General features: G+C 36.8%; 1 protein-coding gene across 1 annotated transcript in view; it reads right to left on the reverse strand.

Annotated features, from left to right (window-relative positions):
• Nucleotides 1-3,276: 3,276 nt before the first annotated feature.
• Nucleotides 3,277-18,466, reverse strand: part of nf2a (NF2, moesin-ezrin-radixin like (MERLIN) tumor suppressor a) — a 30,840-nt gene continuing 15,650 nt past the window's right edge. The window contains exons 8-16 of the mRNA XM_032578417.1: nt 18,020-18,154; nt 17,769-17,843; nt 17,569-17,682; nt 16,173-16,295; nt 15,622-15,839; nt 14,357-14,462; nt 11,290-11,408; nt 10,381-10,540; nt 3,277-4,389 (exon numbers count right to left, since the gene is read on the reverse strand). Coding sequence (XP_032434308.1) covers nt 4,339-4,389; nt 10,381-10,540; nt 11,290-11,408; nt 14,357-14,462; nt 15,622-15,839; nt 16,173-16,295; nt 17,569-17,682; nt 17,769-17,843; nt 18,020-18,154 — 1,101 coding nt within the window. The 3' untranslated portion in view covers nt 3,277-4,338. The remainder of the gene's footprint in view (nt 4,390-10,380; nt 10,541-11,289; nt 11,409-14,356; nt 14,463-15,621; nt 15,840-16,172; nt 16,296-17,568; nt 17,683-17,768; nt 17,844-18,019; nt 18,155-18,466) is intronic.

An 18,466-nucleotide genomic window follows, 5' to 3' on the forward strand; every position in this document is an offset into this window, starting at 1 on the left:
TGAATATACGGATCCATTTATCGAGAATGTCATACATAAAAAAAATGTTAAAAAAAACATTTTCTGAGCTAGCTTACTTTAGAGAAGGTACTGGTGGGAAGAGATTAACACATGGGAGTAGATTTAAGAAAGCGGCCGATAAGCCCTCCAGGATATAGCAAGCTCCACCGTAGCTGGTGAAGATAAAACACATAATAAATGGTTCAGTATGTGGAGCTCAAAATGTCTTGGGAGGAGACAGTGGATAGAAAAGAGATGCTTTAGATGGAAAGTTGAAGTCTGATAAGCTGGGCAGCTCACAGTTTGGGGAAAACTTGATGCTGGGGCTCAACATAAATATTAATGCAACACCTACTACTATTCATGATAAATTACCTATAAAGCAATAATCAGCTCAATCTAATCTCCACATGGAAAAATGATTTATTACAAAAAGATGGTTTTCATAAAACCAAAACACAACTTAATCCAATTAAACAAAAGTAAAGGACCAACAAATTCAGAAATCACTGAGTGAAAATTAAATAAGATGTTCAAACACGTCAGTCTAAAGTAACTCAAAACAACCCAAAAAAAAGGACAAAAGGGAGCACCAAAACCTCCCAAACACAAGCCTCTAGCTTGTTCGAGATTTATCTAAAGCAGATTCAAACCACTTAGCAAAATAAGCAAGAACAAAATTGTTCAAACTGTCCAAAAACAGTTACCAAACACAGAAGGTGGGGGTCAGCTTTACACAACCTCTTCCTGCTAGCTGCCCCACTGGAGGAATGATTACAGGTGTCTTTTATATGGTGCAGGTGGGCCTCATCAACATCTGATTGGCATTGCTGATCCAATGGGGAGGCTGCTCTCCTGCAGCCTCCAGGCAGCCAATCAGAAAGATGTGTCCGTACAGCTGATCCTGCATACCCAAAAGAACCTGCACAGCCTCAAGAGGCCAGGGGCCATAACACTCCCGTAACACTAAGATACTGAAATAAAACTTTTCTTATTTATTGAGATGTACCTGTAGTTTTAAATTTAAAGCTAACATCAAACCTAATCTTCCTTTACTCTGGATCAGCTGACACTCTGCAGATCAGCAGGATTGTAGATGATTTTGTTCTGTAGTTACCTGCATGATCACACAGGTATGGAGGAGGGGATCACAATAGCTCATCCTTGATCTTCAGGGGTCCCTACAGCGGAGGAACATGAGTTGCTGGGTAGTGTGTGGGCTTATTTTTCTAAATGATCTTATTTGGCTACACCTCTGACAGTGTTCATAAAAGACTTACCTTGTGAGACATGCAGCGGGGTTCTGTCAGTATTAGAGCTTAGCACAGTTGTTTTTTCTCCCAATCAATTAGCCTATTTATAGTTTTTTAAAACTGTTTCTCTTTGCTCCATTTAGGTGCATCAGTGTGTGGCAGGGATTATCATACCTGGCATAACATTCTCTGGTTGTTATCTTATTCGTGTCAATTTTTTAGAAATAAAAGGAATAATGAAGAAAAAGATACATAAACCTATTAAAAGCTTTTTGCTGCCTGTGTGGAACATTTTATTGGGAGAGGTAAACGTGTGTTGTTAAAGTGATGGATTCACTGAAGTCAACTTGTCCAAAAAGAACAGTAAGTCTATTGATTTCTCTTTGGTAGACTCCCTAGGAACCCAGATCTTTACTTCTGTATAGTTTCTCTGTGCATAGCTTTGTCTTTCTTGAACCCATTACACCTTCATCACTTATAGATAATTTGAATGAACATATCTTAGAGGTAACAGATTGACTTAATTTATAGAGTAAAGGTTTGGGTTTATGGTTTTGGAAACCATTTTTATGAATTGTAATAAAAACATAAAGGTCTAGTGTTGAAAAACCAAATTGCACAAAACTTAAATATCACGTCATCACTGTGTAACTTAACTGTGTTATGTAAAATCGACTTTTTTGAGCTTTGCATCATGTTATAATTTTATCCCCTTAACAAAACCATACTCAGTGTTGCTTTGATTCTTTCATGTATGTTTGAGAAATTCATACCTAAACGTTTGGTCACACAGAACAACACATATGTGCAATCTCCAGCCAAGATTTCACCCTCCAGAGCTACTCCAGACTGGGGGCAGCAGCAACTAGCAAGCACCTGTAGAGTGTGCTGACCTCATTGAGGTCAATACACATTGAGGCTCCTAAGGACAGCTGTAAACGACAAATTGGAAAGGCACTGTTGTGGTGACATACTGGATGCAAAGTGTTGGAAAGAGCTGGAGCTTCTTAAAGACATAGAGGGCAATTTAAAGGTGTCAAATTGCGGCCTGAATAGTAAATAACACTGCCCCGTTAAGGAAAAAGGAAACTATTCATTTTGAGGCAACCAGGAAATGTTACTGAAACAAATCACATTCTGCACAGCTAAACATAAAACAGTTTTGCATGCGCTTGTTATTTTTTAAAAAACCTTTTGCAAGTTGCAGTGCATTAACTAAATTTCAGGTTTGTTGCACAAGGGGTGTGTTTGTGTGTGTGCACCCCTGCATGTGAAGATGTGATGCCAACTATGATCCCTGGACAGTGGATGGATGACAAAGATGTGTTTTTTTTTTTTCTTTTTACCCCAATCCTATTCCCCCTTCCATCTCGCTTAGAGAAACGTGGTGAGGGGCAATGAAGAAGAATCTGTCAGTTCTACCTGAAGGCCCTTGCACACTATTCACTCTCCTCTGTGCAGAGCTCATCCCTGAAGACGCCACTCTGTCAGAAATGTGACACACCAGTGGAGAGCAGCCTTTCTCCAGCTCAAGCCGAAGGTGACAGAGGAGCAGGGGAGCCTCTTAAACCTACTGTCACTCGTCAGTCTGAGGGCACCTAAAGCCACAAGTTGAATTTCACATTTTGTGGTGAAACATCGCAGATGCCGGGACAATGCACAGGGAGTGACACACTCCATACACCCACGCATCTGCAAGCACACGCACAAAAACCTTGTCACTCAGGCAAACACGGTACGTGATTCGACACAAGATGGAGGCTGCTGATGTAACACTTGATTCATTTCATAGGTGTAATTGGGTGTCTTGTTGGGCTTGGAGGAAGAGACTCTTGGCAGTAGTAATTTCATAGCATTCATCAGAATCTGCCAAAGCAACACAAAGAGATGTTTTGAAAGTTAAAAAAAAAAAGTTGACACAAAAGTAATTACGTTGTAATTATGTTTATTTTACATGCAAAACATACAACGTCTCGTTAGGTTTTCAGTAAAAATGTATATGCAGTGAAAAAGGTATACAAAGTTTAACTTTAAATACTGTTTATTATCCCTTTTAAAATCAGATAAAAAAATGTTTTCTTCACATTATATTTTCTCCAAGTTAATTGCTTTCTGAGGGAGAGCAGAAATTAATTCCAAAGTTCACATTAATTCAAAATATATGCAAATCAAAGTGGTTTTCTTTGCACAAACAAACTTTGCACAAAAACATCTTAGAAGTTTAGTTTAAATTCAGAGAACCTTCCAGTACTTAGTGTCTCCTATTCAGTTTTGTGTAAAGACGCCCCGATCTGAGATATCAAATATGTATTCACGATGTAAACATGGTTAATAAGGCCTCATAGGTAACAGTTCATCCACATTCGCAACAGAAAGGGAGGCAGGGACCTTCTTGTAAATTCGATGGGGATTTCAGTGTTCAGTACACGCTTAATATTCTCCACAGATCATAAACTCCACAGATTTAACGAATGGCTCTTTCCATTCAAGATGGCAGAGAAATGACCTGAACTTTCAGCTGAAATATTCAGTTTAAATGAAGATAAATTGTAACAAAACATAATATACCAAGTGTGTAGTGTTTCAGCAGAGGCAAGGTAAAAAGAATACTTAACATGGAACAGCATATCCAGATATCAAGCGTTTGGTTCGGGTAATGTTAGTGGTTTATTTCCCTGCAGAACTGCTAAATAGTTCATCACTCATATTATGTAGGTCACTTCAACTGGAAATTATACATTAACTATTCCAAACTCCCAAAACACAATCTCATTAGACTCACAGTGGAATAGGAGCAGTACAGCTTCTCCTGTAGCATAGACAGACTATGTTATTTCACTTTGATAAATTCAACAAGCAAATTCTTTCAAAATATCTCTAAAAAAAAAGTCTTACACTCAGTCTTATTGTAAACACACACACATGCACACACACAGCTTTTTTTTATATGCATTTTTCTTAGAGGTGATGAATTCAAAGCAGTAGATATTTTTCTGGCTGTTGGCAGGTTTTGTTTCCAGCAGTAAGAAGTTTGTAGTGCAGTCGGGAATGTAGCATTGAGAAGTTTCTCACGGTTACAGAATGTTTAAAGTTCTTCAAAAAAGGCCACCCTCGACTTGGTGCTTTGTAGTGTAAGCTGTGAAGGACAAAAAAAGTCATAAAACGGTTTACTTAAGTGAGAGGAAAAAGCAAGTGTCAAATGTAGAGCCAGGTAGCAACCAATACAGATGCAAAATACATTAAAAAAAAGAACAAGTGCCTGGAGACAATAACCACAGCTTGTCTTCTCGAGTAGCCTTTCTTTCAAATCTACACAACCATGCAAAAATATTCATGCCCTTAACACATTTAGTAAAGCTACTAAATGTGAAAGGGGGTTACAGCCACAAACCTCAACCTTAATTTGATTTTGCTATAAGTTATCAACCAGCAAAAAAGAGTCTGTATTTTTACAGTGAAAGGGAAATTATACATGGTTTTCTAAGCTTTTACAAATAATCTGAAAAGTGTGGCATGCATTTGTATTAATCCAATACAGTCATAAATATTCATGAAGACTTACTCATGTTTATGACAGAGGTTATTTCATGTTTATGACGGTGTCATGACAGTCTTATACACAACCCGTCAAACAAAGCGTTACCAACAAAGTGAAGCTTATGGTTGTAATATAACAAAATGTGAAAAGGTTCAAAGGATTTAAATACTTTTGCAAGGCACTACAATCCCAATGAATGCACCATGAAGCAGTTTACAGAAATTCGATGGTAAAAAAGAAAATCTTGTTGAGGAAAAAAAAATTACTACCTGTACTTAAACATGGGTTTTGCTATTTTCCTGCTGTCAACAGCCCCTTTAGAGTGTGCATACATGAGCGTGCAATGCAGGAAGCTGTGCACCCTGGCTGAGTTTCTTTTCATGGGAGTTGGCTACGTCAGAGGAGTCTGCTGCGGTGTCAGGGTTTGGAAATGTTCCACAATTCAAATTTCTCAAACTGTGACAATTCATGGATCAAACAATGCCATTTTCCTTTGTTCATGCTCTGGATGCGGTGCTCACGTCAAATGTTCTTCTAAAATCAGTGATAAAGAAAGTATGAAGGTTCTTCCCTTCAGGAAAAAGTAGAAGTACTAAACTTTGAGAATTTTTAAGGTCGTCCCATTAAAAATGTAATTACAGACTGCAGAGCCCATGGCTGCACTGCTGTCAGGGGAAGGCCACACTCGAGAGGTTTTGTCATGGACCATTAGAAGTCATCCATCCCAGACTATTCTCAGATACAGATAAAAAACCGATATCAAGCTGTACATTATGTGTAAAACATAACCTGTACATGTCTTGTGAAAACTATGATGTTTATCTTACTGGCCCTTGCTATCACTATTACCAAATCGGTACCTTTCTATGTTAAATCACTACAAAGGAGGTTTGAACCATGTATTTTTTGAAGTTAAAAGTTCTGCTTTAAGACGGACCACAAAATCTGGAGCATTGCAATAAATGCATCTCCTAAGCTTAGCTTAAACTTTTAAGTTAGAAGGCAGATTTAGAAATGCCATCATATGTGTTTTTTTTTGTCCTTCCAGATATTGTGCACTTCCGAATTACCATAATTCGGAAGTGCACAAGTTTTATGGTCCACAATAAAACAAGATCAACAAACAGGTTTTTTTTTTTACAGCTCTCTGTGTTAAAAAACAAAAATAAGATCAAAAGTGTGTACAATAATTATACAAATGTAAAAGTGGTTCAGTTTAATCCTCATGTTTTCCTTTAAATTTGTCACTAAAAACAAAAAAATGTACCAACAGTATATTTAACTGGGACTTGCAAACCAATCGCATCATATGTCCAACAACAATCACCAAGGAGACAGATTGAAGACAGGTCCACATGGCTGGAAATGAAACAAAATCCATAATCCAACCTGTTCAGTTCTAGTCCCTTGTTGCACTAAGGTGTTACTATTTAATGTATAGCAGTGGGTTTGTGTGTCAGCTGTATGAATTATGTGACATGTCACATTATTGAGGCAAAACAGCAGAATAAGATTCATGAACGGTGATAATGCACAGAAAATCAATCAACTGAAAAACATGAAAATGTAAATTTGCATTAGTTTATCATTATCCCTGTCACTGTTTGTTTCAGGCTTTATTTAGAATCCACCATAGTTAATGGATAATCTGAGTCATATTCTGGGTCAAACATGTAAAATAGAACTGCTTCCAGCAGAAATATTTCCTGTATCGAAGCTTCCAAAACAAAAAGCCTGTCTGACTGACTGAAAATGCTGCAGAATCCATGTAAGGAACAGCTAACTCGCTTTTTGAGCAACAAAGCCTCTCTCAAACTCTTAATTTTTGTCATCTCTTCTATATTCTAATTAGTGGATCCATCTACAGTCTTTCCTTTTGATTCTTTAATATCAAAAGGAATTGTGAATTGTCAAATCAAATAGTGAATTGTACGATTCACTAGACTAATCGTACAATGTTATTTGGCTTTGTTTTTTAAGTGTGGTTTTTAAAAACTTTGGATTATGGTAAAATTCTTTATTGAAAACATGTTATTTTTGGTTACAGTTTGCTTTACAAAAAATTCAAACTCTTTGATTGGCTTTCAGTTTCTACTTTTTGTCTCTTCTCTTTTGAGTCCTAAAGTTAAGACAACAAAACTAAATTTTATTCTGCGAGACGTGGATTTAAATCAATTTAATTTAGCCTTTCCCGGCAAACTGAAATACTGACTCATCTTATTCAACAGAAGGAAGAGAGAGAGTAAGTTTCCTTCTTGTACAAGCTGCAGGATAACAGGAATTAAAGTGACTGCCAAGGTGAATATTGGACTGCTGGGGATGAAGAAGGACAGTTAGGGAAATCCAGGTTATTTCAGGGAAATGTGGATGAAGGACTTAAGCAAATCCTAGATAAGGTGTGAGAGAGGGATGGATTTGCTGAGCAATATTTACTGATTTATGTGCATTGTCCCTGCAGACAGGCAGCCTGAATATTGCTTATGAGCACAAAACCTTGACTGTACATTGGTTTAACTACCCAATATTGCTGTCCACAGAGAAATTCCTCAATTTAGTTTCTACAAATATAATCTATGAATGGCATCGAATAAATAAAGATAATAAAGATGTTCTTCTGTTTCTGTGTGGCACTGTGTGATTATATAAAAAAGAGAAAAAGACAATTTCTTTCTTAAACAGAATCCCCAAAGCTTTCATTTTGTGGTGAAGTTGTTGTAAATGAGCTTTCCTGAAAGGGCCCAGCACAAGCAGAGCAGAAACCGTGACCTGGGAGAAGGGTAAAAGTGCACTGATCCGTATCAAGGGAACGTTCATTAATCATCGTGAGGGAAGAGAAGGTCTGAACGCAGAAAAACTTTGACTACGGTTGTAGCCGGTTCTGATTCTCTTCCCTAGCAGACAATGTGCTTTGTTCCACATTCCCTTATCATTCACTTACTTCATCCCCTTCTGTTTATCTCAGTCACTAAGCATTCTCAGCATTTCTCCAATGTTTAACCTCCAGAAGACTCATCAATAAGGGAATATATTAGTTCAACTTAACCTACCTAAAAGATCTCTTCCCACTTTGCTGACCTGCCACAAAACCAAGTCGTTTTCAAGTTTGCCTCTCCTATTATCCCAAAAACATTGTTTTCCCTCCAAGGGCGTGTCTGCATGAAATATTTCATGCAAGAAGGAATACAGAGTGAAATGAGAGCTGTCAAAGAAGTTTCTACCGGAACATACTGCAAGGCGCTGTCAATAACACAAAAGTATACTTACCTGAGCCTACATTACAACAAGCCTTAAATCCATACTTTATGTAAGACCAATAAACTGCAGCAAAATTTAAAGTGGCACTGCTAACGCACAACGTATTGCCAAGTATTTTTGTCTATAGTTTCTAGTGCAAACATTTTAGTGCATTTGAAATAAGACAAAACTAGTTTACAAGCAACTTTTCAGCAAGATATAGGAGCTTGTTTTAAGATAATATTCCTTAATATTGATAAAAAAAATACTATTTCCACTGAGATTATTTCATTAAGACATTTTTCACATTATAATAAACTGCATTTTAGGTTTCTTTGCAAAACATACAAAGTGGCAACTGTTTAAAACAAAAATAATTTCTATAACAATGAAACTCAAAGTGACACTTTGTGCATGCTTCTTTCTTCCCCCTCCAGGCATACTGTTGATTGGCCCAGAAAGTTCCAGTTTGGATTTACTGCACCACAGAGCAAAATCCCCCAATCTCTTTGGTTTATTTATTTAGTTGTGAGTAAATTAAGACTGACTTTTCTTCTCCTTTAGGGTCAGTGGTCTTGGGGATTCAGGCATGGAGGACTTCACTGTTTGGCCAACCGTGAAAAACGAAACCTCAGTAACTGCTGCTACAAAGTCTTGCTGAATGTCTTTTGCAGTAAATTGAAGATTTTTCACCACCTGCCCCCTCAGAAGTCTTATGGCAGATGTCAATGGCATAGTCACTTTAACTTTCAAACTAGGCTCCAATGACATCTCTTTCTAGGAAAACAAAATATGTTTAAGTGCAACTTTAACAATGTAACCAACTAATCTGTTTTGGTTGAAAGGGTGTAGATTATTAAGTGTCCAAAGTGTGAAAAGTAGGAAACGAGACTGCATGCCTCGTTCACTGAAGAGGTTTAATTTTTCATTCAAGATTTTTCAGTTCTTAACACTTTTAACTTTGCTCTTTCTCGTCCTTCATGTCAGAGGTTTCCTTATCAATTCAGATGACTAATGACCAAGGAGGAATCAATAAGCACGCTCTTAGCAAGTATACTTTACACCCAGAAACAAAAAGGATAATGCACTCTACTACGCAAGATCTTCAGAACATAAGTCTATAACTCAAATATTCTGTGTGACTTTTTAAAAAAATTAGACTTGTACTAGAGAGGTAAGATTAAGGCAGTTCAAGAGAACAGTAGCAACAGATTTTAAATAAAATGTCTATAATGAAAACATAAAACATGAAAACATAAAATCAATTATAAGGTTAAGATTTAAATTGCTATTCACTCAGACATTAGATGAGATGAAGAGTTGACATGCAAAGCAAAGAAAACATAACTTCACCTCTTGGTTCTCTAAGGGCTTTCATTTTAATTCAGTTAATGCTCACTGAGCATGTTCAGAGGTCACAGTAGAAAATGAATAACGACTAGCCATCTCCGAACAGGCTTCATGAACCTGCAGACTGAAGAATGAAGAGGGAACCAAGCGGAGAAAGTTGCTATTAAGTGATGGCTGGAAAATCAATACCTTTCTTTGATATAACAGACAGTGAAGCCTGACTGCTGTACGAGAGAAGACTATGAATTGATGATGGTCGTCTTTGAAAAGATGGTGCTAAACCAATGTTTCACTCATCAACTCAGGTCATTTAGCTGGTTAGACAGTGATGAATGGAGTATCATAGCATCAACAAAATGAATGTGCTGTAGATGTTCAATATTCATAAAGTTTTATACAATTATTTAAGTTCAAAACTTGTTTGTGAAATATTTTTTGAACATAAGCTTATCCAATGTGTGATTTAGATCTCCATACATAAATAAATTAAGTATATTTCCTCTTTTAACTTCACAGAATAAGGAGAAAATAAAATATAAGTCTTTTTAAAGACACTTGTTGATTTTTAAGATTTCACAATAGGTTTTAACTTTTTACTAGCAGAACATTTGAAGAGTTGTTTTAAATTACTCCAGTACCGGGATGTGCAATTCAGTTTACCAAGGGCCCATGTGAGTAACTATGATTGTTAATGGCTGGACCTTTGGCTGAACTCAATTATTGCAAAAATATATTTGAGAATAAATAAATAAATTTCTGCTAAGATTCAGCCAAGATCTTCTTTTACTAACATTATCAAATTTTGAAACATGAAAATTGTGCTTCAGTGCATGTTTAAGCTGATCATTTCAAAGTCTTTGGTCTGTTCTATTTAAACGGAACCAATTTATCTCTGACTTCAGTCAATAAATACACAAGGGTTACACAGTATTCTGCTTTTAGACATTTCTCTTAAATTTCTCACACATTGCCACTAATTTTCTGTATATATATATACATATATACCTTTTTAAAGTTGCTGTGCTTACTGGTCCCCTGTTCTGTGTTCTGGTTGTGAATGATGTCCAGAGGAGTCTCCCTCTCCTTAAGCTTTAGACTTTCAATCTCCGTCTTCAACTCATTCAGCTGCTCTTGCAGATGTTTGCTCTTTTCCATATATTCGACTCTTAAAAACAACGCACAAAATAGGGTTAAAAATAAACCGTAAGATACACAAGATACACAATTTAAAATATAGCCATTTGTTTGTCACTGTAGTCCAGCAGCACACAGTGCAGAAAAGAAAGGCTACAAAATTAATCAAAATGAGCAATATCAATATTGGTAAGACGTGCTTGTTCAGTAATATGCATTAGATGCACATCAATATTGCATTTGTTGATGCTTATGTGTAAAGCATCAGAAAGTTGTTTACAAGGCAACAAAAATATTTTAAGTCATTAAGAAATTTTATTTTAATTTATTTGAGGAGTTTACTAGAAAAATATGCCTATCTTTCATCTAACTAAATCAATAAATCATGGACAATAGCTGCTCAAGAACCAACATTTCCAACCAAATATTTAAACTTCACTCAACTAACTTACTCATTCTTGTCCAAGTTTTATTTCTGCTCACTTTAAATGTCTCCAAAATTAGCTCAGGTAAATGACCTGAATGCAGGCAGCATAATTATGTACAAATAATGCCGAGGGCCATGTGTTCAACAAAACTCTGGAATCAAAAAGTGCATTTTTAAAACTAACAGTCTTTATGGTGCAACTGCAACATTTATGTCTTCTAAAAATATTGATATATTAATTCCCTTTTCTTGATTAAAGATTTAATCTTCAAAGTCCTTATTCATATGGAACCACAGTACTAGAAATTCTAAAAAGTGAAAACTAAACTTCCCAAAATGGACAGGTAACTCACTTCTCCTTCTCAATCTCCATGGACAGGCGTTTCATGTCGGTGTCTTTGAAGTCAAAACTGAGATTCTCCCTGCTAAAGTTAAGTTCTTGAGGGACGCTGTCAGATGGAAGTCCAGGTGACTACAATAGAAAAAGAAATCAAAGATGGGTTTTCAATCAATAAAAAGTATGAGAAGAGAGTAGAGAAAGATAGACATTAGCACATGGATCAAAATGACACAAAAGTACGAAAATAATGACTGAAGAATGTAGAAAAAAAACCCATCAAAACAACACAGCGGAAAATATACATTTACATGGCCTGAGACACATCTGAAATGCATTGTGGCATGCAAACCTCAGACTGATTAAAGCTACTGTCTTGCTGTTTCCTATCTTAATGATATCACATTACAAAATGTGTCAAACTAAACCAAATCTGAGGAAATGAAGCAAACTGTGCAGCACATTAAGTGTTGTCACGTCTTTTAAGTAAGTGTGTCATTTTTTAATGCGCTTCCTTTCTAAATAGTGCATGTGTAATGGGATCAAGGGTGTGGAGTTCACTGTGTCCTGCTGCATCAGGATGGGGTATGTTACTCTACCATAATTATGGATCAACTGACCATGTAGGAATGAAATTTCAATGTTCTGAGTGCCTTTAACCGATTAGATAATTATTAATTGAATTAATTAGTAAGTGGGTCAGGCTATCAGCTTAAAGCATACTGAATGAAGTGAATCCTCATTTTTGCGATCTACATATTTTTGGTGTATATGGTGTGTGTGAGCATAAGCTGTGGCAATTATGCCATGAAATATTTCAACATGTTCAAAAACTCTCTGTCAGCCTAACTTGGCTTGGAATCAAATTATCTATATACTTTAGCATGAAATGAAAAGTAAAGCAACACCAGAGCATTATTCACCTAAGGCAGCAGATCTTTATATGTGACTGGAAGGCAAGACAGATATGCAGCAGTGTGACAGAGGTATAGGAAGTGAACTTAGAGCAAATAGTAACATATATGTAGTACGAGTAGAAAGCTTTCATTTAAAAACATAAAAATACTCATCGGAAAATGAGTAACAACACATCTATTATAAGCATGTAGAAGTACATAAAATCTGTCTTCATACGCTGAAGAGACTCTGCATCTATTCTGTGTGTGAACATGTTTACAGGCAGATGACTGTATACTGTGTGGGTTTTAACATGTTTGGAGCTCTTGCGTAGGCTGACTTATGTGCAGCCTGGTCTTATGCAAGTATCATCAGTTTAACATGGCTTTGCAAGGCTACCTCAATCCTTGTCAGTGTGTGTGTATGCGAGTGTCTGTTCATCTTGTAATATGTATGCTTTCGGGTTGCCAAATAGAGAACAAAGAAATGGCATCAATATCGATGTTTACACACGAAAATAGTAAGTCTGCATTTGCTTTGGACATTTATTTGTTTTCCAAACCCAGTTAGTTCTGCTCAGGGCTGCATGGTTGCTGGAGCGTATCCAAGCTGTCATTAGGTGAAAGGTCCGCAATGATCACCAGTTCATTAGACAAACAACAAAGGAAAAACTCAGAGCACCAATTGATCCAACATGCAGGTTGAATAAAAAAAAAAAGCTTTCACAGCCAGAAACTAGAAATAATGTTATTCCATTGTTTCCACAGAACTATATAAACAATTTTCAGCCGTTACAGTAGTGTGGTCAAAACCAAGAATAGAAATTTTAGACACCACTGCTATAATCATAATAATTTACTTGTTGACTTGAAAAGTGTCCTTTATTTCTGCTAGTTTTATAGACAGACATAGATCCATATATTGGCCCTGGAAAATGTTTTTCTCTCTTGTTTTCTCAGTCCTCTCATCTTCAGCACACAGAGGTAAAGTGGAGGTGTTGATATTTTCAAAGTAAAACACTTTATCGGTTGCAACAGTCATGAGTTTTTTGGTCTTGAGAACAAAACTGGACCCGAGTACCAAAACACTACTTTACAGATGAATCACCATATGCAAGACAACAACACTTTCAAAAGAAAAAAAAATTAACATAATAAGAGTAAGTTTTTTTTTTCTTTTGAAAATGCTCTGATGAGGCCAATTATTTCTCCATATGTGATAATGTTTGCTCTGGTCTTTGCACATTTGCTTTCAGTCTAATTTGGTTACCGATCTCTGGAGATGAAGATAGATTTGTTTCACAGAGATGAAAATAGCAGCTCTTTTCTTACAAACAACAACATCAGGTTTGTTTTAGCTTAAGCTCTCTCACCCAGACCAAATCATTTATTTAATATTCACTTGTTAAATATTCTGTCAATTTTTCTAAGCAATATGCATTTCAAATGGTTGAATATTAAAAAGAGAAGTTTGAAAACAGCGTCTTCTTTCAACAAAGGGCAAATCTCCCATTATAAATATACCATTGGTTGTCAACTGCTTTAGTAGGTAAGTAGTAGTAGTAAATTTTTACTCCACTGTCGACTCTTGTTTTTCTATCAGTTTCTACTTCCCTTTTGTACCTATAAACCAACCACTTTGTATTGGTCTATTTAACCTAACACACATCAGCGGTTTTTCTTTGTATTCTAGTTTTTCCATAACGTTTGGAGATAGAGTCATAAAAATTGTAAAATCTCATCCATTCATTTTCATTTATTTAAGTTTTGATCTATATTTGATTAGACTCATATGTCATATTATACAACAGATATATGCCGAAACCCAAACAACTCTTAATCTCCTGATTGTAGACATTATGTATTAGAGTCGTATAACCATATTTTCTTACAGTTAACTAGCAGCAGAACATAGGAAATCATCTTAAATTGAAAAAATTCCCAGACAAGTACAAACTGAGATATTGTGGGTATGTCCCGTGGCAGAAGACGTCATTTAGTGTCCAGAAAAGTTGAGTACAAAATACACCTTTACACCTTTTTTGCTTTACAAAGAGGCAAAATGTCCTACACCTGCTTCAATCTTCTTGGTTGACAGTAACATATCAGTTAGATTGCACATACACATGTAGTGCACCTGAACACCACTCTCTGTATTGGACAGTTTGACATGTGCTGGTCAGTTACCGTATAGATGGCATTGCTGGTAATCTCCAGCAGCTTGTTTTTTGCTCTGCGCTCTGAATTCCTGGCTTCCTGCAAGTCCTGCTTCAGCTGCTCAGCCTCTTTAGTCCTGATGAACAAACAGATAGCAAATGACACGTTAATTTACCCCCCAGACCGAAGAGACCAAATAGTAGAAAGCGAATCTAAATGATATTTGATAATTAACACACAGTGATTCAGAAACATCACACCCAGGTAATCAGTGTGAAACACTACAAGGCCATTATTTCAAACTACCTTTTTTCACCAATTAGTGTGCAAACAGAGAAGTAAAGAGTGTTTTTACCCACTGATTATGTTTTTTTTCCTCCCTTTTGCTCATTTTCCTGAATGCTCTGAAGTTCCTTGCCGATGTGGGTGAGCTATGTGCCTCCAGCGTTTGAGTGGATGTAGTCATTTACATGTTGAGTGGTGCAGGTTGAAATTTTCCCTGCTGCAGAAAAGTGCTCATCCAGAAATTGGAGTTACACCCAAGTGGTTAATGGTGCCTATTTGAAGCGATTGCCTAATAAACCGTGGAGTAGAAACTGTGAAGTGATATTGGTGATGGCATGTATACTATTTTGCTATAAATATGAAATGATTGTCATTTATTGAGCTTTTTGGAGAAGTGACAAAAAGATCTTGCCATCTCAAGTCAAAATGGGATGTTCTACTTTATTACTAATCCCATCTTCTGCAGAAAAAAAATCTTTATACAACTACAGATAACACAAAAATCTCAAGTGTTAAAGATAAACTATTAAAATCTCCTAGCATCAATCAATCGGCAAACTAACAACTTAACTAACCTACTTTTTGACCAGGTTTGTTATTTTATGCTTTAAGAACAGTGAGTATTCACAGAGCTAACGCGCAAACTTGACATGAAGCACAAGCTTCATATTAACTCAAAAACATCAGGGTAGTGTGTGAGCTCTATGAGTTATTTAGGAACTACCTTTTCATTATTCTTTCTTTGAAGGGTTTGGCTTTTAAAACAGGAAAAAACTCTTGGAAAGTTAATACAAAGAGGGAAAAAGTTATTTAAAGATGCAAGAGTATTGCATGTTTTGAGCACATATATGCAAGGTAGAAATAATAACAGGACCTGGTTATAAATGGTGGCTCTAGCATTGAGAAAGACATAAAATTCACAAAGCCAACCAGATATACTTTGCAGTCACTTCAGCATGCATGCCACACATTATATTCTACCAGCCAGTCGTCTTTGTTCTCCTCCCCACCTCCTTTCTGACTCTTCAGCCATCTTGAGAGCTCGCATCTCAGCCTCCAGCATCTTCTGTTCCATAATGCGTCGCTCCTCCTGGCCACGCATGGCGGTCACTTTGATGCGCTGCATCTCCGTCTCAGCCTCGGCAGCTTTCTGGGCCAACAGCTTGGCCTCCTCCTCTGCAATCTGGGCCTTTTCAGCCAGCAGGTCTGCCGTCTGTTCTGAGCGCAGCTGGAGTGGGGAAAATAAAATCTCACATTAGGAGGGAGATGGAAAGAAGAAAAGTCAAACCCTTGCAGGAAATATAGACATCTAAAGCAAAGCACACAGATAAAACAACATTGTAGAAGACAGGACAAAAGTAGATATAGAGAAAATAGAGAATATTGTCAAGGAAATGATTAAGTCATTTTAAAAAAAGGGAAACACACTTGGAGAAGGTAAGCAATGTGCTAATGCTACGTGGAATCCAGTTTCTCAACTTTTCTTACTTTGAACCTTTCCTTTATGTGTAATTGTCCAAAAAAGATAAGTCTTGCACGAAGAAAACCATTTGAAACTTACTAATGCCTCATTGGCCATGTGAGCCTCGTCCTGCAGCTGAATGAGCCTCCTCTCCAGCTCATCCCTGGCTCGCTCTGCTTCCTCTCGCAGCTGCTTTTCCCTCTGCAGACGTTGTCGCTCTACCTGGATGGCATAAACAGGGAAGAGCAGTAAAAAAAGCTCTATTAAAAGATTTAAAATAAACATATAAACCACATAAACAAAGACAAGCAAATAAAAAGACTGACACAGACTTTATTTTATCTTTAGACTGATAGGGGTTTTCACTGTTTTTTCTGGTGGCTGCAGAATGCATTTTGAGAATCAGCCATTGCATTGCTTTAAATGCAAAATGTAAGAATATTAGGACTGCATCTAATAATTGTTTTAGTAATCGATCATTCAATTAATAAATGATTGATTCATTGCATAAAAAACTGCCACATTCTGAAGACTTTTCATTTAATAAACCTTTTTATACAACAGAAGAAATCCATTTGAAGATGCAAATAAACAAATAAATTCTCTTTTAAATTAAACATTGTATTGCCTAAATGCAATAACAAAACATTCCTTCAGTGTTTTGATGATTTCAGCATGTGAAAAGCTCGGCCCGTTCTGCTTGTCTTAACATCAATTCAGTGTATGGCTGATCTGTTGAGAAAAACCAAAACGTGGCAGTCTAATTTAAACGTGTGCGTCTGACCATCTTATTCTGTAACATAAAAGAAAAAGTAAAATTGAGAAAGCTCTGCTTTTAAGTCCTAGTTAATCCAATGTATAGCTGTTATTCAGATTTTTAGATAGATGAACTTTATCAGGCAGCAGCAGCATATAGTCTAAACTAGTTATACCCTATAAATACAATAAAAAAAACAAAAATATGCCTTGTATGCAACTGTATGATATAACAACATTCAAACAGACAAAGATTTTAGAAAATGCAATATTTAAATTAAACTAGACAAATTACAGTGAATTAAAATGTCTATTACAAATGGTGATTAAAAATAAAACAATCCTCAAAGTAAGTAGAATTCACTCTGAGAGTGGAAGATTTTCCAAGCTTTGCATGTGCATGGCAGCATTAAATGGAACCCAAGATTGCCCTAATCTTCTTCTGCTTTGCTTGGTTAAATCTGACTTGTGTGTGCTTTCACACCATGATAGTCCAGGGACTTTGATTGAGTGAAATGTGGAATCAAGCCGCCAGAACAACGTCACAGTTACGACTGGTGGGTTGGGGCGCCATCAACAGAAGCTGTGATCTGCTGCGGCAGTAGCACAGAAGACGAGTGAGGAATTAAATGTTTTCAGATCAAATATAAGTCCATCAATCAGCTTTCTTTGGTTTACTTGACAGTATGTTTGCTTTCCCACTGTAAGTGAACCACACTTAACCTTCTGATGTCTCTACCTGCTTTCTGGCCCTCTCTTCTCTGGCTTGAGACTTCATCTGCTGGACCTCAAGAGAGTCCACTCGACGTCGGCGTATGAACAGGTCATGGTTCCCTATGCACAGCTGCAAAATCTAAAAAGTGAAATCGAAACCAAACACAGGTTCAAATCACATTGGGGACATCATTATCAAAACCAATTTACTTCTGCTGAGCTCACCAGCTTGTTGACTCTTAGTCGTGAAGAGTTGAACTTGAAGACATTGGTTTTCTTGTCCAAAGGTTTGATGGTAAACTAAACATCGAGACAAAAGGAAATATCCTGTCTGCTTAATGTTTTCTTAAGCAGACAGGAAATGCATATTAAACTGTTCAGCAGGGCTGCATGTTGGCAATGAAAATTCAAACTGTTTTTAATTCTGATTTCATTTAAGTGAATAAAACATGAACGTCAACTACAGATTCTCCCACCTCCTTGTCGCTGTAGGATATGTTGCGGATCTCATTCCATGGGAAGGAGCATTTGGGTGTCAGTTTGTTTTCCGGCTCGTAGATATGCAGACCAAGGGCATCCACTCCCAACAGAAGATCTGTTCCCTTTTTATTCTACACCACATCAGAAGAAATAAATATTTTCCACTGCCTGACACAGGCAAGCAGCTGTGAGACCACCCTCTCAGCCACCCTTCATTTGTTTCCTGCATTTGATAGAGGTGGCTATTCTGTAGCTCTGCTTGCTAGAACAGTTTGTTAGAATCAAGCTGAATAATTCAGCTACCACAGAGTTTATATTGTCTCTGCTTGTTTGTTTGAAAACAGCAAATTTCCTGAGTTGAGTTATAAACCTAACTGGTCTTTCTACAAATGCATTATTCAAAGTCAGATCTAACTCAAGTAAATTTCTGTTTATTTAGAGTT

The sequence above is a fragment of the Xiphophorus hellerii genome, chromosome 12 (assembly GCF_003331165.1).
Source record: "Xiphophorus hellerii strain 12219 chromosome 12, Xiphophorus_hellerii-4.1, whole genome shotgun sequence".
NCBI lineage: Eukaryota > Metazoa > Chordata > Actinopteri > Cyprinodontiformes > Poeciliidae > Xiphophorus > Xiphophorus hellerii.